Raw genomic sequence first — 27,229 nt, forward strand, 5'->3', positions numbered from 1 at the left:
ATTACAGTCTTTGTTTTAAAGTCTGTTTTTTTCTGATAAAAGTAGTATAGCTACTCCAGCTTTCTTGTTGTTTCTATTTGCATGGGACATCATTCCATACTTGCATTTTTTGTCATGTGTGTCCTTATTTGAAATGAGTCTTCTTGTAGAGCAAATATAGATGAGTCTTGTCTTTTTATCCATTCAGCCATTCTGTGTCTTGATTGGAGCATTTATTCCAGTTATATTTAAAGCAGTTATTGGGATGCCTGGGTGACTCAGTCAGTTGGGCGTCCAGCTTCAGCTCAGGTCATGACCTCACGGTTTATAAGTTGGAGCCCTACATCGGGCTCTGGGCTGACAGCTCTGGAGCCTGGAGCCTGGAACTTGCTTCAGTTTCAGTGTGTCCCTCTCTCTCTCTCTGCCTTCCCCTGTTCACGCCCTGTCTCCCTGTCACTCAAAAATAAATAAATGTTAAAAAAAATTTTTTTTTTTTTTAAGTAAGTATGTACTTACTGTTATTGTTTACTGGCTGTTTTTGCAGTTCCTCTCTGTTTCTTCTCTTTCTCTCTTCCTTTATGATTTGACTACTTTCTTTAGTGATATAATTGTGCGTTCCTTCCTCTTTACCTTTTGTGTATTCACTGTAGATTTTTGCTTTGTGGTTACCATGAGGCTTACATATAACAATTTATATAATTTAATAATCTGTTTTTAAGTTAATGACAACTACCCATTCTACCCTTTCTCTTTCTCTTCACCTTCTGGGACCTCTATAATGCAAATATTTGTCCATTTGATATCCCATAATCCCCTTAAGTTGTCTTCACTTTTTTTCCTACTCTGATTAAAGTTTCACTGTCTTTGAGTTGACTGATCTTTTCTTCTGCTTCATCTAGTCTGCTGTTAAATCTAGTGTAGTTTTCACTTCAATTATTGTATTCTTTAGCTCTGTGACCTCTGTGTGGTACTTCTTAGTATTTCCTATTTCTCTGTTAAAGTTCGCACTGTGTTCATCTGTTCTCCCAAGTTCAGTGAACATCTCTGTGACATTGTTTTGAACTTATCTCAAGTGTTTTCTTCCTGAATGCATTTCTCTCCTCTAGGATTGGTTTTCTAATGATTTATCTTGGTCTCTATCTTTGGGGGTTGGAGGCTTTCCTCAGATGTATACTTATGTACATGTGGTCAGCTCTTTGTATTTATGAGATGAGCCATTAGAGAACTAATTGAAAGCCCTGTGTCCCTAGAAAGGATTTTTCTTTAAGATGAATAGGTAGAGTGCCACCATGATACTGGGCTCCAGAATCTGGAGTACCAGTATCCACACTGACAGCCTTTGTTATTCTGTTTGTGTTCATTGTTTTTAGAATTCCTAGCTCTATAGGATAAATGCCAGGCTGTCTACTGTGTTGTGTTAGGGTATCAATGTTATTTTACAAACTTTTAGTTTATAAAACTCCCTTTACTCATACCTGCATTCCATCATACCTCTGTATCCATAGTTTAATCATAGGTTGGCTTTCTCCCTCCACCACTGTGGATCACCCTACCTCTGGTTTTCTAGGTTGCTAGGATGTAGCTCTCTCTCTGTCTTCACATTGTTTTAGATTTAAAAATGTATTCCTTTATTTTAGTTTTATTGGCTTTGAGCAGGAAGATGATAAAAATATAGTTGTGTAATCCATCATCTTAACGTTTTTGTTTCTGATCATTTGCTGTAATAAATACTGTGATAAAATCATTATGTCCAACTCTTGGTGTGTATCCATAGTCAAAACATGGAAACAACCCAAATGTCCATCAACTGATGAATGGATAAATAAAATGTGGTCTATCCATATAACGGAATATTATTCATTGGTAAGAAGTAGTGAAGTACTGCTGCATCCTACAACATGGAGTGAACCTTGAAAACATACTATGTGAAGGAAGTCAGAAAAGACCACACATTGAGTTGTTCCACTTACATGAAATGTCCAAAATAGGCAAATTCATAGAGACAGAAAGTAGATTGGTGGTTTTCAGAGTCTAAGGGAAAGGTGTGATGGTGAGCTGCTAATGGGATTAGCTTTTTGGTGGGAGTGATGAAAATGTTCTAAATTTTCTAAATGTTCTAGATTGCGGCAAAATTGTACAACTCTGTGAATATACTAAAACCACTGAATTATATGCTTTAGATTGTTGAATTTATGGCACGTGAATTCAATCTCACTAAAGAAGCTAAAAATAATTTTAGGACAGTGTTTTTCAAATACAGCCCACTAGTAGGTTATAAGCCAATTTAGTGGGTTAGTAATAGACTTTGTGTTAAAAAAAGGTGGTGGGGGGGGAATGGGAAGCTCATGTAGTTCATGTGACTATGTAAGTTCATGAAATGTTTAAATGAAAACTTGTAAGTAGCACATTCTCTATGGCAATTATGAATATGTAGTATTTAATTCAAAGATAATAAATTTTTGTTTGGCACTTTGGTTTTACTATATATATTTGGGTGACTAGTGATTGGTGTAAAGGATGGTTAGAAATGAAAATTATAAAAAAAAAAAAAAAAGAAATGAGAATTATACCAGGCAGGAATGGAATCTGAATTGAAAGGATCCTTAGAAACGGTGGCACAGGGTGCCTAATTGGCTCAGTCAGTTAAGCATCCGCCTCTTGGTTTTCGGCTCAGGTCATGATCTCATGGTTTATGAGTTCAAGCCCCACAATGGGCTTAACTCTGACAGTGCAGAGCCTGCTTGAGATTCTCTCTCTGCCTCATCCCCACTCACTCTGTCTCTCAAAGAAATAAAAACTTAAAATATATATTTAAAAAAAAGAAATAAGGGGCAGTGCCCTGACTAATTTGGCTTTTATCATCTGTCTGTTCTTACAAACAAAACTGCCAAACTTTTCCACTACTTTCTGCCTTCCTCACAGATTTTTGCCTTGGCTTCATTCTGTACCCTGGCCAAGTATATTCCTGTTTCTATCATTATTGCTCTTTTGATCAGGTTACAAATTATTTGACTCTTTTAGACTCATACTGCTATTAAAATGTGATCTCTTGTCCATTTCAGTTTACATTTGAGATTTGCAACATTTGTAACAGCTTTGAGAGCTTTAAAGTGCTGACATTGCATGGGCGCCTGAGTGGCTCAGTCGGTTAAGCGTCCAACTTCGGCTCAGGTCATGATCTCACAGTCTGTGGGCTTGAGCTCAGGTCATGATCTCACAGTCTGTGGGTTCGAGCCCCGCATCGGGCTCTGTGCTGACAGCTCAGAGACTGTAGCCTGCTTCAGATTCTGTCTCCCTCTCTCTCTGCCCCTCCCCTGCTCACGCTGTTTCTCTCTGACTCTCAAAAAATTAAAAAAAAAAAAACATTAAAAAACAATTCAAAGTGCTGACATAGTTTCTTCTGAACATGAATAGCAGATATTTGAGACATGAAGTATAGGTATGAAGAGCTTAAAAGCAGAGACTGAAATTATTTTAGAACTCTCCTTTTTTTGTTACAGGAAGAATGGGTTTCAAACAAGCTGAAATTGCTTTCTATAACATTTCTTCCAATTTTTAATTTTCTCTTAATACCCTTCATCAATAAAGGTTACAGTAATTCTGAATTCTTTAATCAGGTCATCATCCTCGTTATCTGATAGTAACTGTTTCTGTTTTCTCAAAATTTCTCTTTTTGTTTTTATCTTTTTATGACAGAGACTCTTTTCCGTTGTCTGATATTCCTTGAGGGACATCATGTATGAAAGTTTGGTATTAGTAAAACATGGGCAGTTTGAGAAAGCCAAGATGATGCAAGGATCAGCAGGAAACTTTATATATAGTGTCTTTAAGGTAAAATAAGACAGTGCATCATTGAAACTATGCAGGAGTCTGTAAAAAAGGAACATTAAGAGCAAAAAAGGGGCACCTGGCTGGCTCAGTTGGTAGAGCATATGATTTGTTTTTAACGTTTACTTATATTTTGAGAGACAGGGAGCATGAGCAGGGAGGGGCAGAGAGAGAGGGAGTCCTAGAATCTGAAACAGGTTGCAGGCTCTGAGCTGTCAGCGCAGATCCGATATGGGGCTCGAACTCACAAACTGCAAGATCATGAGCCAAAGTTGGACATTTAACCGACTGAACCACCCAGGTGCCCCTAGAGTATAGGATTCTTGATCTGAGAGTTGTAATTTCGAACCTCACAGAGTTTACATTAATTTAAAAAAACAAAAAGGACCAAAGTTTAGGAAATTAAAAATATGGTAGAAATGTAATAGACAACACAAGTTAGAAAGATAAGTCTTAAAAATAGAACAACAAGATCTAAAAAGATAGAAAATATAAGGAAATTAGTGCAGTAAGCCAGAGGGTCCATTATCTGGGAGGGGAAAAAAAAGTTCCAGTAAAGAATAGAGGATTAAATTTACATCAAAACACAAGAAACTTTCTCAGAACTAAATGAATCTCTAGTTTGTAAGTACTAATGCAAAAAGTACTTAGCAAGTTAGATTTTTAAAAAGCCATTCAGGGGCATCTGTGTGGCTCAGTTGATTAAGCCTCCAATTTCCGCTCAGGTCATGATATCATAGTTCGTGGGTTTGAGCCCCTACATCTGGCTCTGTGCTGGCAGGTCAGAGCCTGGAGTCTACTTCATATTCTGTATCTCCCTCTCTACACCTTCCCTGCTCATGTTTTGTCTCTCAAAAATAAGTAAATGTTAAAACTTTAAAAAATAAAATAAACAAAAAGCCATTCAGGATATTTTAGAACATGGGAATTAAAGAGAAAATCTTTGGGGCACCTGGGTAGCTCAGTTGGTTGAGCGTCTGACTTTGGCTTAGGTCATTATCTCACATCCGTGGGTTCGAGCCCCACCTCGGGCTCTATGCTGACACTCAGAACCTGGAACCTGCTTTGGATTCCGTGTCTCCCTCTGTCTCTCTGCCCATCCCATGCTCGCACTCTGTCTCTCAAAAACAAAACAAAACAAAAAGCCCAACGTTTAAAAATAAGTAAATAGAAAATCCTTTTTTTTTTTTTAATGTTTTTTAATTTATTTCTAGAAGAGAGAGAGAGAGAGAGACAGCATGAGCAGGGGAGGGTCAGAGAGAGAGGGAGTCACAGACTGAAACAGGCTCCAGGCTCTGAGCTGCACAGAGCCCGACGCAGGGCTCGAACCCACGAACCGCGAGATCATGACCTAAGTGAAAGTCGGACGCTTAACCGACTAAGCCACCCAGGCGCCCCGAAAATCCTTTTTAAAAAAGGATTTCTTCCTACCAGGGAGAAAGACCAAGCCCTGTTTGTAGACTCAGAAATCAGAAGGCATTGATTGGATTTGGTAGTCAGGAGTGAGGATAAAATAGAAATAGGAGAGATCTTAATAAATTTACCTCCCATGCACTCATTCTTCAGAATTTACCAGTAATATGCGCTATGAAAATGGAGTAAATCAAGAGCGAGGAAGACTGAGATTGAAGGAACAGGACATCCACCACTGAGAGACGAGCGAACATTAAGACATTATCTATTTGAAATTAATGCTTAAATATAAGTTTAGTGTATTTTTAAAATGATATTTAAAAGTTAAAAGTAGGACTTTTTCCTTAGGTAATCTGTTTCTCTAATGTTTTAGAATAAGAAGAGGGTTTCTTCTCTATCAACACATGTCTCAGGGTAGGGACTTGTATTTCTCATTGTGATTGACAATTTAGAACAATCATAAATCCTTTAACTGGGAATGCTATTTAATGTACAGTTTTATAATTAAAAGCTTCTGTTCACAAATCTATTTGCTTCCAAGAATTTTCAAATCTTTATCAATTTTTTTAACATAATGAATCCCATGATATTTGTAGAATTCTAGTATTTCAACATTTTTATGTTCGATTTTCACTTATACCTCACTGCTTTTCAGGAATTTCATAATTTTAGTTCTTCTTACAGTCATATAGTAGTTTTTATTTGTTTTTTGCTTTGTTTTGTTTTTAAGTAGTTTCCATGTCCAGTGTGGAGCCCATTGCAAGGCTGGAACTCATGACCCTGAGATCAGTAGCTGGGTCGAGATCAGGAGTCAGACACTTAACTGACTGAGCCTACCAGGCACCCCAATCAGATTGTAATTTTAATTGTAAAAGGCAACAAGTTCGAAATGAGAGATCCATTTTAGAAATTCATCTTAATCATAAATTTAGGAATATTCATTCAGACACATTATTTCTATCTAGGAAATTGGGCCAGGTAATTCTTAATAAGTTTCCCAAAGACCTGTGTTCACTAAAAATGAACACATTGAATCATGTAGTTCTATAGCTACTTTGTATTCCTGGAAGAACAAAAGTGCCAAGAAGTGAGGCAGGTTGGAAAGGTCACCAAAAATCTAAATCTGAATCATTAGTGTTGCTTGCCAAGGTATGTCTTCTGTCTCAATAGCTGACGTAACTGGTTTTGCTATGGAAAATTTATTGTTGGAACACCAGGGTGGCTCAGTCGGTTAAGCATCTGATTTCAGCTCAGGTCATGATCTCATGGTTCGGGAGTTCAAGCCCCATGTCCAGCTGTATGCTGACAGCTCAGCATGGAGCCTACTTCAAATTCTGTCTCCCTCTCTTTCTGCCCCTCCCCCACTCGTGCACGCACATTCTCTTTCTCTCAAAAAAAAAAAATTTTTTTTTGTTTTGAAAAAACTGATGAAATAGATTGATGAGAAGGTAAATAAAATATTGAAAAATGGGATTAAAATTCCTTTTCCTGCAGCTACTGAAAGGAATGTTTTGTACCCTGCTTTTTTTGCTTAAAACTTTATATTTAGCAGGCAGCTAATAAGTGTCAGCCTGAATGTAAATCTAAGTCTTTTTGCCTCTGAACCTATCAGTGCATAGAAATTTTGATATAACTCATTGATTGGCATGTAGAGAAAGGAGTTAGTAAAATTTTTTAAAATTTTTAGTGAGAGACCATTTTTACCTATCAGAGAAAATCAGGATACAGATTCGTTTATGTAGTGTGTGATTACAGATACACATTTTCATAAAAATACAGGAAAATACTAAAAGAAAATGTCATCGTTTTATTGGCAGTTTTCTTTGGATATTGAGTTTCAGGTTATTTTTTCCCTTTGTACTTGTGTTTCCCAGATTTTATTTAATCATGTACTGACTTTTTATATAAAAAATATTCTTTTCCCAACATAAGGTAAAGCGATAGCTAATATTTTCTTAGGCCACCACTAGATAATCTGTTTATATTATCTGTTAGGTGGGGAGACATTTTGATAATGACATTGTCTTTATGTCCTATTTTATTCTGTCCGTATGGAATGAATATGTTTATATTATTTCTTAGATCTGAAACTCAGCACCGAGGCTCTGCTCCCCACTCAGAAAGTGATCTACCAGAGCAGGAAGAGGAGATTCTGGGATCTGATGATGATGAACAGGAAGATCCCAATGATTATTGTAAAGGTAACGCTTTTGATACCAAGTAAGACGTGATTCCTGCCTATATGCAACTTCTCACTTAAATGTTAGGTCTATCAGTGTAAGCTATTTTGATGCTTTCTGCCTATTGCATCCTTTTCTCTAAGTGTAAGAAATAATATTTCCTCTCAGTTCAGTTTAATTTATTAAAGCTTGGTTTTATATTAAGTGTTTTTACCCGTTTCTCCTTAAAAATGATAGTGCATATTTACCTTAGAAAATTTCAGAGAGATGTTAAACAAAAAGAAAATAAGAACCATCTACAATGCAGTATCACCCAGAAATAACCAGCAATGAGAGTTGATATATAGGCTTCTCAAAAAAAAAAAAAAACCTTTACGTGACTTTTTTCCTCATAATGATTGCTAAAGTAAGTTAAACTGGAATTATAGATACTTAAACTGTGTCATAAAGTTGCCTGATAAAATTTTTGTTTCTTTATGAGACTTTCTAAGATTCTAGGCAGCAAGTTATAACAGAACGTGTCTTACCGTCTAGGAGAACGTAGTTTGTGTTACTCTCAGCAAGCAAAGATAGATGTAAAAATACCTTGATTCCTGCCACTGTTGGCAGCCTTTTCAGGCCTTTCTGGTTTTTATTAAGTTTTAAGTTTAAGTGTTTTTTTTTATTTTGAGAGCAAGCACGAGCACAAGCAAGGAAGGGGCAGACAGGGAGAGAGGAAAGCATAGTCAGTGCAGAGCCAGACATGGGGCTGGAACTCATGAACCGTGAGATCATGACCTGAGCTGAAATCAAGTGTGAGACACTTAATGAGCCGCCCAGGTAACCCTAAATAAATGGAATTCACTAGTCTCCCTGATTAGTGAATCCTGAGACTGAAACTATAAATAGATTTTATTTTATTTTATTTTTTATTGTTTTATTTATTTCTAGGAGAGAGAGAGAGAGACAGTGTGAGCAGGGGAGGGTCAGAGAGAGAGGGAGATACAGACTCTGAAATAGGCTCCAGGCTCTGAGCTGGCAGTCAGCACAGAGCCTGACGCGGGGCTCGAGCCCACGAACCGCGAGATCATGACCTAAGCGAAAGTCGGACGCTTAACCGACTAAGCCACCCAGGTGCCCCAATAGATTTTATTTTAAACATATATTTAGATACATCTATTAGATTATCGAGGGGCAAGAATACTGTGATATGTAACCTTGTTTTTGTTTGACAGTGACTTGTTTTTTAAAGTAACTATTGGTTGTTCAACAAATCATCACCTGCTTACTCTAAATCATTAGTCTTATTTGCTAAGATGGTTTTTTAGTAACATGAGTTCAGTATGTGGCTGTGTGTATGGCAGACTTAAAAGTTTCTTCTCAGTTTGTTATATAGAAGAAACCATTTTTATTTGATAAACTATGTATAGATGTTGAAAGATGGAATATGAGATGCCTTCTCTTATTACTTAAGTGACTGTTTCCGTCCTGTTGTTTCTTCCAGGAGGTTATCATCTTGTGAAAATCGGAGATCTATTCAATGGGAGATACCACGTGATCCGGAAGTTGGGCTGGGGACACTTCTCCACAGTGTGGTTATCGTGGGATATCCAGTAAGTTGCCGTGGTCCCGCAGAGAAACTAGTTAAGTGATGCCCACATGTTATTATCTGATTTTCCAGAGATGACCCAGCCTTCAGTCTAGCTTTAGACCAATGTCTTGATCAGAATTTTGTTGTTGATAATCTTTATGTTCTTAGGAAATTTTGGCTTTTCCTCTGAAGAAGAAGCATGTTCTTCACCATGAACAAAATTAGCATCTATAAGGCCCTTGGAACTCAGAACTTCAAACATTACAAATATTCAATAAAAGTATGATATGTAAATTCATGGGGTTTTTTGTTTTGTTTTTTACTAGCGTAGAGTTAAATTTTCAGATGATGTCCTAGACCAACCTATGTGAAATTATTTTATTTTAATAAGAGATTTGCTCAACTATACTGTCTAAAATTTTTCCTACAAAAATATCACAGGTAATTAACATAGGAGGTTTACCTATGGGTGTATGGTCTATCTTTGATGGGACGGTGTTTTGAGATCTTTGCACTTTATTTTTTTATCTCTTTGGTTTCACCCAAGTATTTCTTCCGGCTTCTTATAGGAAAGTGCTACAGCTTTTAATTCTTTGACAATGCAGATATATAGAATACTTCTGGTGTGCTAGAATTTCCCCCTTATTTATTCCCATTTCATGGTTTTACTTGGATTCAGGGAGACATTGAGAATGTAGACTCTAACTTAGAGAAAATGTATGATGACTGACATTACCCAAGAACAGATTTTCTTCCTCCCATAAATGAAATCTGGCCAGTTAGTGCCATCCGTTAACAGGTACACATGACCCCATAGAAATCACCTATGCTTAAGTACAGGGAAACATGGAACCAGTATTTGTTCTTTTATTACCTCCCAGTTATGACTGAATCTTACCTTCCTAGAGTGAGGATAGGGCATTCGCCTTAACTGCCTGTGTTTGCTTCTTAGGGGGAAGAGGTTTGTGGCAATGAAAGTAGTTAAGAGTGCTGAACATTATACTGAAACCGCACTAGATGAAATCCGGTTGCTGAAATCAGTGAGTATTAGATCATACTTGTGGACTGCGAAGCATCATCAAGTTTTATTAAATTAAGACATAAAGTTCCAATATCCTTAAAGAAGTAGAGGAAGATAACAATATGCATTCCATGCCTGTGGTAGTAGAAGTGGTGGAATGTGCTCTGGTGGGAATTCTCTGTACATAAACACTGAAAAAAACTTTCAAACAAACAAAAATGTTTATTTTATGTGCCGGATAGCACCAGAAAATGTATTACTTTCCTACATGGTTAAAAGTTGTGTGAATAAGTTTATAACATTTATTTTATGTTTTAAAGTATTATAAACTGTATATAATATAAAATACTTTATTAATTCCCTTAATATCTGAAAACTTAGGTAAATTTTATTGAAAAAACTTATTTTCGGTTTTGTTATCAATTAGGAAGCTGTCATTGTAGGAGGAGGAGCTGAGACTCAGAAAACCTAGGCTTTAAGACCAGCCCTGGTCTAGTATGCCCTCCAGCTCATCACTTCATTTCTTCTGAGCCATAGATTTTTCCTTCGTAAAGTGAGCACATTAGACCTGGAGAACTCTAAGAACATAATTTGCAAAGTGTCAGTCTGACAAGATAAGGAGCTTGTGCCCAAAAGTAAATCAATGTACTGCTTGCTTCCTTCACTGAGAAAGGTTTTCTGTGGGGCGGGGAGGGTCAGCTGAATAAACTGTGTGATGACTGGCCTGCATCCTGGGAAGGCTCCGTAGTTCCTCGTGGCCTCGTAACCAGTAATTAATTTGGGAGTCACACTTTTAGTAGAAAAATGGTTGAATTAGAACAGTAGTCTATATTGGTCGTATTTCCTTTTGTTAACTTTATTTCTTTGCCTATTTGAGCTATTAAAATTTTAGTATGTCTTTCTCATAGATTTGTATGAGCTCTTTCTTGGAAGTAATTAATCCGTTGTTACATGTGCTGTGGGTGTTCCCTCCCCGACTCTTTGGGTTATTTCCATGCTTCTCCTTTTATTGAATACTGTTTCTTTCTCACTTTAGGTTCGTAACTCAGACCCTAATGACCCAAATAGAGAAATGGTTGTTCAGCTACTAGATGACTTTAAAATATCAGGAGTTAATGGAACACGTATCCTTTTATTTGAAAATAAATCATGAAATAACCTTGTCTTTAAGAAAGGAACAAGATTTAATAAATAGCATTCGTCTCTTTTCTCAAGGCAAAGTACAATCAAACTGCTTTGTTTTACAGTAAGCTTCTGAACATAGATGTGAATCATATTTATCTTTATATGTTGTGATTTTTCAGAATACTGCTTTAGGCTTTTTCCTCTTTTCAAACAAGTTAAACCAAAGTCAAAAGAAAACTTTTTTTTTTTTAATGTTTCTTTATTCTTGAGAGAGAGCGAGACAAAGTGCATGCGGGGGAGGGACAGAGAGAGAAGAGAGGGAGACATACAATCTGAAGTAGGCTCCAGGCTCTGAGCTGTCAGCACAGAGCATGAAAAGAGGCTCAAACACACAAACCGTGAGATCATGACCAAAGTCAGACACTTAACCTACTGACCACCCAGGTGCCCAAGAAGAAAAACTTTTAAAAAAAATAGCCTTGTATTAGTAAAAATTTTATAACTTTTATCAGCACAGAAATTTTAGTGGAAGTAATTTTTCATGATAAACACTGAGTAAAGAAAATTTTAACGCATTATATTATTTCCTGGCCTTCCAACGGTGAATAGGCTGTGCAGGGGTTATGCTTAGAATCTAAACAGGTATGTTATCACATTTTGTCATGATGAAAAAAACTGATGTTTCATGTTTTTATCTGGATTTTTAATTTTTTTTAATGTTTTATTTATTTTTGAGAGAGAGAGAGAGAGAGACAGCGTGAGCAGGGGAGGGTTAGGGAGAGAGAAACACAGAATCTGAAATAAGCTCCAGGCTCTGAGCTGTCAGCATAGAGCCTGATGCGGGGCTCAAACCCACGAACCGTGAGATCATGACCTGAGCTGAAGTCAGACGCTCAACCAACTGAGCTACCCAGGCACCCCTGGGTTTTTAGAGTTGGAAGGAACCTTAGCTGATTTTTCTCATGTTAGTATCAAAGTGACATGCAGTGAATTAATTAAGAGACTATTACAACAGCCATACGTATAAGGACCTGTAGGTTTTTCAGAATAAAACAATGAAGTAGAATCTCACTTGGATTGGAGAGTCTAAGACTACCTGTTCATAAACTGTTTAAAAATGTAAAAAGAAAGACATTTTATACCTCTCATTCTGCATTTCCTGCATATTTAGCTTCTATTAACATACATTATTGATTGCCAGTTGTGATCTCCTTTTTAAAGATGTGGGCTCTGCATTATCATTTGGACTATGGTAAGAGATTTGAATAGAGAAGCAAGAAGAAAGTAGGAGAGAAAACAGGTGATAAGGTGAAAAGATTTATATCTGTCATTCTGAATTTAATTGTAAGTTATTCCCTTGTAGAAGTACAAATCACATACCCCTGATTTCTGAAGAAAACTGCTTCAAGAATTATCCGTTTTAAAACAGAAGCTTGTGTCTCTTGCGGTCACTTTGTAGGTGTGTGTGTGTGTGTGTGTGTGTGTGTGTTAACTATTGAAATCTTAGTGGATTTGAATTTCAGGTTCTGAGATGTTTTCCAGACATTACCAGGTGGTTTCTCTCTAGTTTTATCCATTGAGTCCCTGTTTTAATTATTTTTCTCTTTGTCCTTAGCCCACCTTCTCTCTGCCCTTCCCCCTTCTTGTCTTCCGACTATCTTGGCTACTGCATTATTTGCTGCTACTAGAGACTGAAAAGGATAAAACTCAGAGTGCTGAGTTAAGGGTTAATGGGTTGCTCTTCCCCTGCCCCTCATCTCTTCTTACCACACGGGCATGTCTGCGTGGAGCTCTGTGTGTATCTGTATTTTTCGTAGCATCTGAGCATCTCTAGAGCACTGTCCTCTCTCAGACTGAAGTATAAGGGGCCCTGAACTGGAAAGTTAATCATGTAGACTTCAGGATACTTGATTCATTCTACTTCTCTGGGTAGTAAGGAGAGAGGAGTGATTAAAGAGGGTCATCTAGTCTATATATACTATTGACATTAGCCAGTGAGTATCAGTTAAGTCCATCTATGTGACCTACTATGTCTGTAGGATACTTCTTTTTCTGGTATGCATTTTCCTCCTTTTCCTAGCTCCTCTTACTCAAATGTAACTCTTCTTAGTTTTCACCCCTCTATTTTTTTTTTCCTTACACCATCTTCTCAAGAAATTTTTTTCATGTATCCTTTTTTCTAGTTCTTTTTGTTTCTTAAGTTACTAAATGTTTGGTCATTTTTATATCCACTTACAAATTAAAATACCGTTGTCATGGCTGCCTGGGTGTCTCAGTCATTTGAGTACCTGACTCTCGACTTCTGTTCAGGTCATGATCCTGGGGTCATGGGGTTGAGTCCCACATAGGGCTCCATGCTGAATGTCAAGCCTGTTTGGAATTCTCTCTCTCTCTCTCTCTCTCTCTCTCTCTCTCTCTCTCTCTCTCTCCCCCTCTCCCTCCCTCCCTCCTTCCTCTCCCTCTCCCTTTCCTTCTGTCCCTCTCCCCAGCTTGTTCTCTCTCAAAAAAAAAAAATATATATATATATATATAATTGTCAGTTTGTAATATTTCTCTCAGCAAATCAAAGCTTGAAACTAGGGAGCCCCTGGGTGGCCAGTTGGTTAAGCATTTGACTGTTGATCACAGCTCAGGCCTTGATCATCTCAGAGGGTTTTTGAGTTCAAGCCCTGTGTTGGGCTTTGCACTGGGCCTGAAGACTACTTAAAAGAAAAAGTTTGAAACTAGGAACATAAGAGAGTAATTTAAAAATTACTGTTCTCTGGATTTTTTTAAGCAGTCTACATTTTTAAAAATCCTATTTTGGTATATCTCATATATACAGAAGTAGAATAGTTCAATGAATATCCACAAACCCATTATCCACTTTAGGAGTTACCAACTCATAACCAATCTTGTTTTGTCTGTACCTCCTGCTAATTTTGTGGCCAACCTTAGATATATTATTTCATCCATAATTGTTTTAAAGCATATTTATTTTGAGAGAGAGAGAGAGGGCATGAGCAGAGGAGGGAGGGGAGAGAGAATCCCCACACTATCCGTGCAGAGCCAACTGGGGGGCTTGAACTCAGGAACCTTGGGATCATGACCTCAGGTGAAGTCAGACACTTATCCGACTGAGCCACCCAGGCGCCCCCATAACCTCATTTTTAAAAATGTTTCAGCTTGACCGGTAGCATCCTCTCAAGGCTCGTTTCTCTTCCCCTTGACGTGTTCCATTACTGTTGGCACAGCTAGGTTTCCAGGTTCACCCAGGATTTGGCCATTTCTTCAAGGAGCCCAAGTTTTCCTTCAGTAGAGGATCTTATTTAAAGGAAGAGTCTGGGCACTAGGTCATTATTGCATATGTATAGCTTGACTTTCCCATATGTAGAAACTTGTAGAGGTACAAGGTGGTAACATCTTACTGCTAACATCCCAGCCACGCCCTGCACACTGGCTCAAATAATTATCCCTGCTGTGGTGATCGGGTTGTGTGTACATAAAGAGAACACATGGTGGCGCTAGAGTCAAGATTAGTTTTGTGAACTACAGAGTGTAAAGCAAGTCAGTTTCCTACTTTTACAAAACATTGGCATTCACATTTTTTAGGTTAAATTTTGGTACATTATCTCCTTAGTTAAAGCAAAAGTTAATTTTCCTTGTTTTGAAGCTGTGAGAGTAGAAGTGGTTACCCTGGATAGAACTTTTGCATCCAGGAAAAGGCAACAACTTAAGCCTAGTGCTTTCACTAATTGGCTGTGGGTGTTTCACTTTTCTTTTACTACGTAGTGTCTTAGTGTGTATAGTTTTATCAATAAGCAGCTCCCCAGAATTTTCCATTTCTTGGGTGTTTTGGGTAACTAAAGCATTAGTCTTTGGAATTCAGAATATCGACAGCTAGAAAATTTTTTTTAGTCATATTCTGTAATTTTGAACTGAAAGAACAATACAGTAACAGTTTCATTGGGGTGGAACACATTTTATCTTGCCTTTTCTTCTCTTGTGCTTCCTTTTTTCCTTCCTTAACAAATTCCTAGATATCTGCATGGTGTTTGAAGTTTTAGGGCATCATCTGCTCAAGTGGATCATCAAGTCCAATTACCAAGGGCTTCCACTGCCTTGTGTCAAAAAAATCATCCAGCAAGTATGTATTTTAGTATTTTCTCTGTGATGATTGTTTTATATTCTTAAAGTGTATTATATTCTTAAAGTCTGTTCTATCCAATAGAATTTTTATTTTAAAAACTAAGAATTTTTTTAAATTGCTAAAATTGTTTTATTCAGCCCCTGGTGTTCATTCTGTGTTTAAATGTTTTAGCAATAAACCATTTCTCCCAGATTCATCTCCTATAATAATCGTTAGAGGGGAGCTGTGTTCAGTGACTGGTTTTGCAAATGTGGAGCCCTTATCCGAAGTTCTGGTTGCAGATATTATGTATTAATAGAGAATTAATATTAATATTATGTATTAATAGAAAATTTCTATGTCAAATTATTAATGTCTCTTTATAGAACATTATCGAAGGGCATTTTCTAATATTCTAAATAGTTTTCAACATACAGTAAAGAAGTTTATCCTCAGACAAATATTAATACTTCAAGGGGCAAATAATTTGTTTGCATAATGTGTTTTGGTGGAAAGAGCTCCAAACTAGGAATCAAGAGACCTCAGTTCTGTAGCAACAAGGAAATGTGAATTAAGAGATAAGCTAAATCTTCTTCATCACCTATACTTTAGCACTCAGAGGACATATTGACTTTTTTTCTCGGTCTTTATACACTTCTTTAAATATCTCCAAATAGAATTAGCTTTTTATCACTTGAAGAAACTTTCTATTATCAATAAACCCTTACCTTTGTTCATAGTTTACAAGTAATCTTTCTGGGGAAGTTTCTTTGTGCTTTATTAAAAATGCTGTATTCTCTGTTGAAAACGACTATATTGTTTTTATGTTATTTTTTTAAATGTTGTGTTGTGATTTCTTCCTTCTCCAGAAAGACTTGTGTTCTGTGTTTGCAAGTCTACTGCTCTATTCCCATCCAGGTGCTACAGGGTCTGGATTACTTACACACCAAGTGCCGTATCATCCACACTGACATTAAGCCAGAAAACATCTTGTTGTCAGTGAACGAGCAGTACATCCGAAGATTGGCTGCAGAAGCAACAGAATGGCAGCGATCTGGGGCTCCTCCACCCTCTGGATCTGCCGGTATGTGTCCTGTGAGGACTTGGGTCTCATTAGAAGTTAAGAAAAGTTTCTATTTTTATCTAGTACCAGCAGTTAAGTAAAGAACCACTCATTCATTTAACAATAAGACACGGTAAGTACTTACGTGTAAGAAATAATCTCAGTCTTCAAAAGACTTTAATTCTCAGTATCACGCTCCTGTAGAAAGAAGTCTAGAGATTATATACAGATATTTTGTATACTATAAAAGCTGATTCATTCAGTTCAAAAATAATTCATGTTTTTGTTTTAAAATGTTTTCCCTTGTGATTCGATGGCCATTTTTTATGTGTTTACCTCTTACCATGATCATACATGCTCGCTTATAGATCAGTGATCTGTGCGGGGGTCAAGGTAACTTTGCCATCAAGAACTTGAGTTTAGGCATTGGAGTGGACAGACCTCGTTTGAGTCCTGTCCTCATCATTGGCTTGGGTGTCTTGAGCAGGTGTCTTGACTTCCTTTTCCCTCTTGCGGGAGTTCTTGGTTAGTTCCATGTTAAAGCATTTAGTAGGGTGCAAAATAAATGATGGCTATGATTATGATGAGTTTTTTGCCATTTGGGATATAGATTTTAATTTTTGTAGTTTTATTTGAGGAACTTTTTTTTTTTTAGGAAATTTAAGTTGTAATATCTGTTGACACAAGCTTCCTTTAAAATGGTAGACTAAAGAAGGGGAAAATGAGAAGTTTATTGATGGGCATAGAGTTTCATTTTTCCAAAATGAAAAAGTTCAGGGCACCTGAGTGGCTCAGTCGGTTAAGCATCCAACTTCGGCTCAGGTCATGATCTCACAGTTCGTGGGTTCAAGCCCCACGTTGGGCTGTGTGCTGACAGCTAGCTCAGTGCCTGGAGCCTGTTTCAGATTCTGTATCTCCCCCTCTCTCAGACCTTCCCCTGCTCACGCTGTCTCTCTGTCTCTCCCAAATAAATAAAACTTAAAAAATTTTTTTTTTAAAAATGAAAAAGTTGGGGCGCCTGGGTGGCTTAGTCGGTTAAGCGTCCAACTTTCGCTTAGGTCATGATCTCGTGGTTCGTGGGTTCGAGCCCCGCATCCGGCTCTGTGCTGACTGCCAGCTCAGAGCCTGGAGCCTGTTTCAGTCTGTGACTCCCTCTCTCTCTGACCCTCCCCTGCTCACGCTGTCTCTCTCTCTCTCTCTCTCCTAGAAATAAATAAAACATTAAAAAAAAAAAATGAAAAAGTTATAGCAATATTACACAACAATGTAAATACAGTTAACATTCTTGAACTGTACACTTAAAAATAGTTATAAGGGAAATTTTACCTTGTGTGGCTTTTAAAAAAAAATTTAAGGGAGGGGCGCCTGGGTGGCTTAGTCGGTTAAGCATCCGACTTTCGCTTAGGTCATGATCTCGCGGTTCGTGGGTTCGAGCCCCACGTCAGGTTCTGTGCTGACTGCCAGCTCAGAGCCTGGAGCCTGTTTCAGATTCTGTGTCTCCCTCTCTCTCTGACCCTCCCCTGCTCACGCTGTCTCTCTCTCTCTCTCTCCTAGAAATAAAAAAACATTAAAAAAAATTTTTTAAGGGAGATTCTGCCTCCCACCTAAGCTAAACTAATACCCATAACACATAACATTCTATATGACAAATTACTCCAGCTCTTGATGCCATGCTCCTGTTAACACTGACCCGTGCCAAGAGGAAGAATTAGCAATGGGAGTCCTAGATGGGGATGAGGGGGTGGTTGCCTATCATTTTCTATTTTAAGCATACATGGGAATGAGGTTTTTCCAGCAATAATAACTGAAACCAGAAATGGGAACTTGGCTCTTTGCATATATGGGTTTTATCTGGAGAAAAATATAATTTATTTAAACTTATTTTAAGTTTGTCAACTTTTATATGAATTATTTTTATAAGAAATGGTACTTCTACCAAAGTTGCTCTAAAACAGTAGTGTCCTCTACAACATAAACTTACATTGCCTGCCAAATGCCAGAATTCTTACTTGATTTTCTTTTCTTTCCAGTCAGTACTGCGCCCCAGCCTAAACCAGTAAGTATAAGGTGTTTCTCTATTTAATTCTGATCTGTGGGCAGTGGGCAGGGGTTCTTCTGTTAGAGATCACAGTTTGTTTAGAGTTTGAAAAACAAAGAAAATATTCCTGCGCTTCTGTAATTTTTTCCAATAAGTTCCCATGCATCTTTAACAAGTTTCTACGGGTGAGGCTTCTACAGACTTGAGTGTGTCTGAGAGTACACCAGCCCCACAGACTGCTCAGAGGACCAAGATTTGTTGTTAATTTTGTTTTTCTTTGGTTTCATAAGAGTATCCACATTGTTTATGTTAATGAGTGCCGTGTTAGGGAAGGAGTGAAATTTAATTAGGAAATATTAAAGTTAACAGTTATCTCCAACTGGGGGTAATGGATTAGCCACCTGAAGGCTTTATCTGTTTGTAATCTCCGCCCAGGCTGACAAAATGTCAAAGAATAAGAAGAAGAAATTGAAGAAGAAGCAGAAGCGCCAGGCAGAATTACTAGAGAAGCGAATGCAGGAAATTGAGGAAATGGAGAAAGAGTCGGGCCCTGGGCAAAAAAGACCAAACAAGCAAGAAGAATCAGAGAGTCCTGTTGAAAGACCCTTGAAAGAGAACCCACCTAATAAAATGACCCAAGAAAAACTTGGTATAAATAGAGCATACACAAAAATTTACTTTAACATTAATTTATCATTGTTCTATAATATAGCGGTTTTCGTGCATAAAACACATCTCTGGGGGTGTCCTTATACAATAAGAGTACAGAGCTTTCATAAATGGTAGGCAGGTAATACATGTAATTTCTGACTTTTCTGTGGAAATGCAACGTTGACTTCATTTTGCAATTGAATAAGGATAAGAAGATCTTTGTCCTTCCATAAATAGGTTTTAGATGTTCAGTCATGTTCGTATGTCACCCTGTATAAGTTCTAGAAAACGTTTTAATCTTATGGAGAAATAATTTTGTTCTTTCACTCATACACATACATATACATCCTTTTTGTCTGTTTGTTCCTTAGAAGAGTCAAGTACCATTAACCAGGATCAAACACTTATGGAACGTGGTGTAGAGGGTGGTGCGGCAGAGATTAATTGCAATGGAGTAATTGAAATCGTTAATTATGCTGAGAACAATAATAAGGAAACATTGAGGCTTAAAGAGGATCTACATAATGCTAATGACTGTGATGTCCAAAATTTGAAGCAGGAACCTAGTTTCCTAAGCTCCCAAAATGGAGACAGCAGCACGTCTCAAGAAACAGACTCTTGTACACCTGTAACATCTGAGGTGTCAGAGACCATGATGTGCCAGTCTTCACCAAATGTAGACCAGTCCTTCAGTGAACGGGACATCAGCCAGCTTCAGGAAAGCATTCGGGCAGAAATACCCTGCGAAGATGAGCACGAGCAGGAACAAAATGGACCACTGGACAACAAAGGTACTGTGCAGACACACTTCCCCAGTACCCTTCCCTGATAGCATATTCATGGGCTTCGAGACTACAAGTAAAAAAACCATTGTTTTTACGAATAAAGCTTTATCGCAGGCACCAAGTTACCTGCAGTGTGTGAATTTTTAGCTGTTGTTGAATCGTATTGGTCATGTACTGGATGCACAGCATTTCAGTTTTTGCTTTGAAGGCAGACGTAGGGTTTAATTCCATAAACTGAAGGTGTTGCTGCTCTACTTTTTTATCTTAGAAAACTTAGTGTAGGCTGCCAGTCAAGGGTCCAAGCATATTACTTCAGAGGGCATTTCTTTGTTCACTAACCAGTTGTACTGATGATGCCTATTGTCTATAGGAAAATCCACTGCTGGAAATTTTCTTGTTAATCCCCTTGAGCCAAAAAATGCAGAAAAGCTCCAAGTGAAGATTGCTGATCTTGGAAATGCCTGCTGGGTGGTAAGTTAAACTTATCTTAGTGCTCTGTTTTTGTTTGTTTTAATTTTTTTCTTTGAGAGAGCGAGAAACAGAGCATGAGCAGGAGAGGGGCAGAGAGAGAGGGAGACACAGAATCTGAAGCAGGCTCCAGGCCCTGAGCTGTTAGCACAGAACCTGACATGGGGCTTGAACTCACGAACCATGAGATCATGACCTGAGCTGATGTCAGACGCTTAACTGACTGAGCCCCCCAGGTGCCTCCTTAGTGCTATGTTTTGAAGTGACTACAAATGAATGAGAATTTCGACTTTAATTGTGCTAAGGAAGAAAATACATGTAGTTCTGTACCCAGGTTGCCAGTTAACATTTTGGTGAATATTTTTTCACTTTTTTCATAACCTTTTATTATGGAAAAGTTCAGATATATTTACAAAAGTAGAAAGAATGATATAATAAAAGTCCCCACTCCCACTCCAGATACCTGTCACCCCGAGTCAGTAATGTTCACTACTGGCCAGTCTTGTTTTATCTGGATTCTTACCCACTTTCAGACTCACAGTCCATATGTTCATACTTAAAATTGGCATCTAACTCATTAATTTCAACCTTTTAATGCACTTAACATATTTTGGACACTTTTTCTTTTAATTTTTTTTTTAAATGTTTTATATATTTCTGAGAGAGAGAGAGACAGCGTGAGCAGGGGAGGGTCAGAGAGAAAGGGAGATAAAGAATCCGACAACAGGCTCCAGGCTCTGAGCTAGCTGTCAGCACAGAGCCCGAAAGGGGGCTCGAACCCATGAACTGGGAGATCATGACCTGAGCCGAAGTCGGACGCTTAACCGACTGAGCCACCCAGGCACCCCTGGACACTTCTTTGTTAACCAAATATTTGCACCAAATTGAGCTGGTTGTGTGGTGCTCCCTAACGTAGTGTAGTTTTTACACATTTTTGATAGCCCTTTGTGATGTGCATCTTGGCTCTTGAATCTTTGTGTGGTTGTGCTTAGGCTATAGCCTACACATAAAATTGCTAAGTCAAAAGGTGGGTGCTTTTTTAAGAGTTTAAAAAAATTTTTTTTAATTAGTTCATTTTTATTTATTTAATTATTTGTTTGAGGGAGGGAGGGAGGGAGAATCCCACGAGGTGCAGAGAGGAGGAGAGATGGAGAGAATGTGCGGAGCCCAGAGTAGGGCTTGAGCTCACCTGATGCGAGGCTTAAACTGAGAACTTACAAACCGTGAGATCATGACCTGTGCCAGATGCTTAAATGACTGAGCCCCCCCCGCCCCCCCCGACTGGGCGCCCCTTAAAGGGGGTTTGGTGTATATAGTGTCATGTTGGGTTTTTTGTTAATGTTTTATTTATTGTTGAGAGAGCTCACATGCGTGTGTGCATAAGCACAAGTGGAGGAGGGGCAGGGAGGAGGGACGGAGGCTCCGAAGCAAGCTCTCTTTGCTTTGAGCACAGAGCCAGAGGCAAGACTCAAACCCATGAACCGTGAGATCATGACCAGAGCTGAAGTGAGATCATTAACCAACTGAGCCACGCAGACGCCCCTATAGTGTCATATAATACTGTTGTTTACCTAGTTAAGAATATGGGGGAGGCCGTTATTTTTAACGGGCATCTTTTAAAAATCTTCAGTAGAATGAGTTGCACATAGACGACACATACTTGGAGCCATATACTTGGTAATAGGAACGCTGAAGATTGTTGAGGCAAAAACTGCATTGTTGAAACCACTTTGATAGGTTTATTTTTTTTTTTTAATACTTCGGATTTCCTATGGCATCCTATACCCAGTGGTCCATACTGTGGAAGGGTTTCCCGTTCTAGAATATTATGACCTTTGAGGAAAAAAATGAAGTCAACCTTAACACTGACTGGTAGGAATGGGGAAAAGCTTTTCAAATAATTAGAGTAACTCCACCAGACCGCTGTCTGGTCCATGCCCCCATGGCGTCACCTGGATGGCTGCGGTAGCATCCTCACGCCCTGTGCCCCCCTACATGCTCTTGTCAACACAGCCCTCACAGTGATCCTTTCAAATGGGGGCCCTGGCAGCTCTTCTCAGAACCTTGCAGTGACTTCCCTCGAAATGAATGCCAAAGTCCTTACCAGGTCCCACACACCACCAAGCCAAAAACACTTAGTATTCCTTCTGCCGGGAATTCTCTTCCCAATATAATGTGTACAGCTCACTCCCTCATTTAGTCAAGTTCCTATTCAGACGTCATCAGAGAGACCCACCTCTGAACATCAAACTTTCCAAACCCATGCCACGTTCGTTGTATTCATTCGTGTTTCTTCTCTTTCTGCTTCTCCCCGCTCAGTTCTTTTTCTCTGTAGCACTTATCACACATGGTCTGGTACTGTATACTTGTTTGCTTAATATTCCTCTCCCTAAACATAGTCCCATCACGACGACAGACTTGTTCACTGCTGTGTCTGTAGTACTTAGAACCTGGTACATAGGAAGTGCTCAATAAATACTTCAGTAAATGAATTGTAAGAAACACGTGGGTTCTGTCACAGACATCAAATGCGTGTGAGTTTTCTGCCCACACTGTATTCAAGCTTCTGTGCCTTTGTGTTTAGAACATCTCCCTCCACGATTCTCTTACCCATTTGGCACACTGTTCTTTATTCTGGTACAATTTCTCCTGTCACTTTTACTAGCACAAGTATTCTTTATTCTTTGGCATCTCTTTTCTTTTTTTTTTAAATGTGTCTCTTTGCTAAAATGACCTTACATTCTTTTCATCCCCTTGCTCATTTGGCAAACGTACTAGCGCACGCTCGGAGCTGGCTGCAGGATGCAGCGGTGAGCAGACGCAGGTGTGTTGCCCTGCTGGATCCTGCTCCGACCTCACACCTTACTCATCCCTGCAGCGGATAAATTACTTGGCTATATTGGTCCCAATTTTTTCAACTGTAGGCATTATTTTGGTCCTTCTGGAAAATAGGACTTGTGTGTCACCACTGCAACCATCCCCCATGTTCCAAATTTAATATGATTTTGGCGAGTTAATTGGTCTGCGTTTGCATTATGGGGACCCTAATGCTGTCAAGCATAAATTATACTGATTCTTTTACCCTTTCTGTCTAACACTGTTTCATTTGCTTAATCATCTTTGTACTACTTACTGCCCCACACTTTCACCCGGTGGTATAAATACACATACTTTAATGTATACAGATACCTTGGGTGCTCTTTCACCTAAGAGCTCTGTTCTGGAACCTGGACATTTTTCATCTGTGTTCACCTCTTGGATTGCCCTGTAGGCCTGCTGCGTTAGTGTCATTCGGATTTCTTTTCACCATTATCCGAGAGATTATTACTATTACTCTCTTTCTATATCCCCTACTTTCTGTGTCTCCAATCTTTTTTTTTTTTTTTAAGTAGGTTTCACATACAATGTTGGGCTCAAACTCACCACCTTGAGATTAATACTCTACTGACCGAGCCAGCCAGGCCATCTTTTTGCCTTTTGGTTTTTGCTGGTTAGTTTGTGGGTTTTGTGTGGTTTTATTTTGGGAGTAGGTAGAGCTTGCAGTAGCTTCCTAAGAAAGAGTGTGTGAAAGTGGGAGGGGTCACCTCCTGTGTCCCCTAATGTCTGTATCCTGCTTTCACACTCAGTTGGCTGCATGTGAAGTTTTAAGTTGAAAATAATTTTCCCTCAGAATGTTGGTCATTGCTCCATTATCTTCCAGTTCCCTGACTAGTTGTTGCTAAAGAACCAACGCCATTCTGATGCTTGATCCCTTGTATGAAACCTTTTCCCCTGTGAAAGTCTGTAGGGCCTTATTTCACACTGTTGTGCTCGGTCTGTTTTTATCCTAAGGACTTGATATGTACTTTTAATATTGAAACTCTAGATCTTTGGCTTTGTCTATCTGTCTTATCCTTGGTCTCTCTTCTCCAGCTCTGAAATCTTATTATTCAAATGTTAGACCTCCTATGCAGGTCTTGTCTTACCTTTCTCTCCTATTTTCTGTCATTTTCTTTTTGCTTTGTTTTCTGGGAGATTTCTTTTTTTTTTTTTTTAAATATTTTTTATTTATTTCTAGAAGAGAGAGAGAGAGAGACAGCGTGAGCAGGGGATAGTCAGAGAGAGAGGGAGTCACAGACTGAAACAGGCTCCAGGCTCTGAGCTGGCAGTCAGCACAGAGCCTGACGCGGGGCTCGAACCCACGAACCGTGAGACCATGACCTAAGCGAAAGTCGGACGCTTAACCGACTAAGCCACCCAGGCGCCCCGTTTTTACTGGGAGATTTCTTGACTAGTATTGTAAGCTTAATTTTTCTCATTGCTCCATTATGTTTTTACTTTTCAAGAGTTCTCGGTTCTCTGATTATCTCTTAAAGGGTATAGTTTATTCCATTGACATTTTCTTCTTCTTGTGTGATGTCTGTTGCCTTCTCTCTGCAGGAAAATGAGGGGCTCAACATGCAGTTACACAATCACTTAATTTCCTTGTTTTCAGAATGGTGCTCTCCCGTCAACTGTGTGGGGCGTCCTCCAGGGACCCCATTTTACCCATTTGGAGAAAACTTCCAAATGGTCCAGCCAGGGAAGGGGCTGTTAGGTTGCACTATGCTCTGTGTTCTGGAGCCCTGTTTCTTTTAAATTTTTTTTAATGTTTATTCTTGAGAGAAAGAAACAGACAGAGTATGAGCAGGGGAGGGGCAGAGAGAGAAAGAGACACAGAATCCGAAGCAGGCTTCAAGCTCCGAGCTCTCAGCACAGAGCCAGATGCGGGACTCAAACTCATGAACTGCAGGATCATGCCTGAGCCACCCAGGCACCCCAGGAGCCCTATTTCTTTAAAGGATATTTTAAAGCGGTGTTTCACCCCTAGTTCTAGAGATACCTAATACTGCCCAACCCTGAGCCCTGGGGGGATATACATCACAGCGCTTCTCAGCTTTCAGCTGTGGCTTATTCTGTTTTCTTGAATCCACTAAGACGTTTACCAGTGATCTGTTTTCCGTCTTGTAAATTTTATCGCTCTAACTTCTTTGCCATTCTGTCTGTTTATGCTTTAAAAATTAACACTGGAGGGGCGCCTGGGTGGCTCAGTTGGTTAAACGTCTGACTTTGGCTCAGGTCATGATCTCGCAGTTTGTGAGGTCGAACCCTGCGTCTGGCTCTGTGTTGACAGCTCAGAGCCTGGAGCCTGCTTCAGATTCTGTGTCTTCCTCTCTCTCTGCCCCTCTCCTGCGCACGCTCTCTCTCTCTCTCTCTCTCTCTCTCTCTCTCTCAAAAATAAACATTAACACTGGATTCTCTACAAAGGTAGAATTATAGGAGTAGATGAGTTTGTATCTGATCCACCTGATTCTTGACCTCATTTATCATTTACACCATCTTTTTAAGACAGTAGTGAGGCACAAGGAGTAAAAAACACCCTTGAACAGCATGTCCATTTTTCTAAAATGTATCACTGGACCCAATTCTGAAACGCGTGTGTGTGTAAAGTCTTTCCCATACCAAGCAATTCTTGGGCACCAGTGTGAGAATTCACCTCAGTGCTGACACAGTCTGCCTGGAGAGCAGTGAGATTCCACAGGTAAAGCACTCAGTCAGGCAAGACCTCCTCCTGCTTCAGATACCACCTACAAGCCCAAGTTACCTGTGCGCTGATCAGCCTGCTACACATTGGAAGTTGGACCCGCCCCTCTAAGCCAGGATGCCAGTCACAAGTCCAGGTTGTTACCTGGACTTCTGACCAACTGGCTATAGGTCAGAGGGCCCCACAGCCCCCTCCTTGGGTTTGAATGACTTGCTACATTACTGGTTTGTTATAAAGGATATCAAAGAGGACAAATCAACAGGCAGAGGAAGAGAGATGCAGAGACACTCTGTCCTCGTGGAGCTTGGGGCCCGCCCCAACCGCATATGGGAGCACCCTGCTTCCTCAGAGTAGAAGCTACCCAAACCCACCCCCTCCTTTGGGGTTTTTATGGAAGCTTCATTACATAGACATGATTGATTAACTCATTGACCACTGGTGATTGTTCAGTCTCTAGCCCTTCTCCCTTCCCCTGAAATCCCCAAAGGTAGGACTAAAAGTTCCAACCCTCTGTTCGTGGTCAGTTTTTCTGGCAACCCCATCCTTAGGTGAGCTCTGAAAGTCAGCTCATTAACATAAACTCAGTTGCATTGGAAAGGGGCTTCTTGTGTGAGAAGACACCCATTGTACCTCTCTAGCTCTGTTTTCTGGAACTGACAAGAGACCATATATAACAAGTAGGCTCCGATTACTCTTACTACTCAGGAAATTCCAAGAATTCGGGGAGCTGGAAGCCAAGAACCATATATAACAAATAGGCTCCAATTACTCTTACTACTCAGGAAATTCCAAGAATTCTGGGAGTTGGGAGCCAAGAACAGTGGATGAAGACCACATGTATATGAGAAATATATTTTGAGTGGCCAGTAGACATGAATGACCAAAAAATATAAATATGTCTTATAAATTAGAGCATCACGGTCACCTGCAGTACATCCCACTTCAAACTCGGTATCTGAACCCATTGTTTTCTTCTAAAACCACTTCCCAAAGTCTCTCCATCTGCTTTTGTCAGCACACAGCTGTCCCTCTGCCACTAATAAGTTCCTTTTGGCTCTTCCTCCTGTCTCCTACACATAGCCATTGAATTTTCGAATTCTGCTTATTCTTTCTGTGGCTGTCCTTGGGGTTTAATTTTCCCTGTCCTCTTTCCACCACCAGTGTTCAGATTTTTATTACTAAGTCTAAATCTGGCCCATCAACCAGAAGGTCACTGGAATGCCGTCCTTAGGGACCCTGTCAGTCTTCTTACAGCACACTCCCCTGTGCGCTAACACGCAGTGGTGCCGGATGAAATCCAAACTCTACCCTAGCAAGTTAGCTGTATCTGGCTTCAGCAGATCTCTCTGTGTCTTTATCTGAATTTTGTTTTGTGTGTATGACTCACTCTAAGCTGCTTTTTTCTGCAGTATTTTTTATGATGGTCAGCTTCACACC

At 39.3% G+C, this 27,229-nt stretch overlaps 1 protein-coding gene across 1 annotated transcript in view; it reads left to right on the forward strand.

Moving 5' to 3' along the window:
• SRPK1 (SRSF protein kinase 1) overlaps positions 1-27,229 on the forward strand; it is a 63,840-nt gene that overhangs the window by 22,928 nt on the left and 13,683 nt on the right. The window contains 10 exon segments of the mRNA XM_039235285.1: positions 7,303-7,421; positions 8,884-8,992; positions 9,923-10,010; positions 11,028-11,115; positions 15,136-15,242; positions 16,143-16,308; positions 18,318-18,343; positions 18,761-18,974; positions 19,348-19,767; positions 20,132-20,232. Coding sequence (XP_039091216.1) covers positions 7,303-7,421; positions 8,884-8,992; positions 9,923-10,010; positions 11,028-11,115; positions 15,136-15,242; positions 16,143-16,308; positions 18,318-18,343; positions 18,761-18,974; positions 19,348-19,767; positions 20,132-20,232 — 1,438 coding nt within the window.

The sequence above is a fragment of the Hyaena hyaena genome, unplaced genomic scaffold, assembly GCF_003009895.1.
Source record: "Hyaena hyaena isolate Hyena2069 unplaced genomic scaffold, ASM300989v1 scaffold_96, whole genome shotgun sequence".
Lineage (NCBI taxonomy): Eukaryota > Metazoa > Chordata > Mammalia > Carnivora > Hyaenidae > Hyaena > Hyaena hyaena.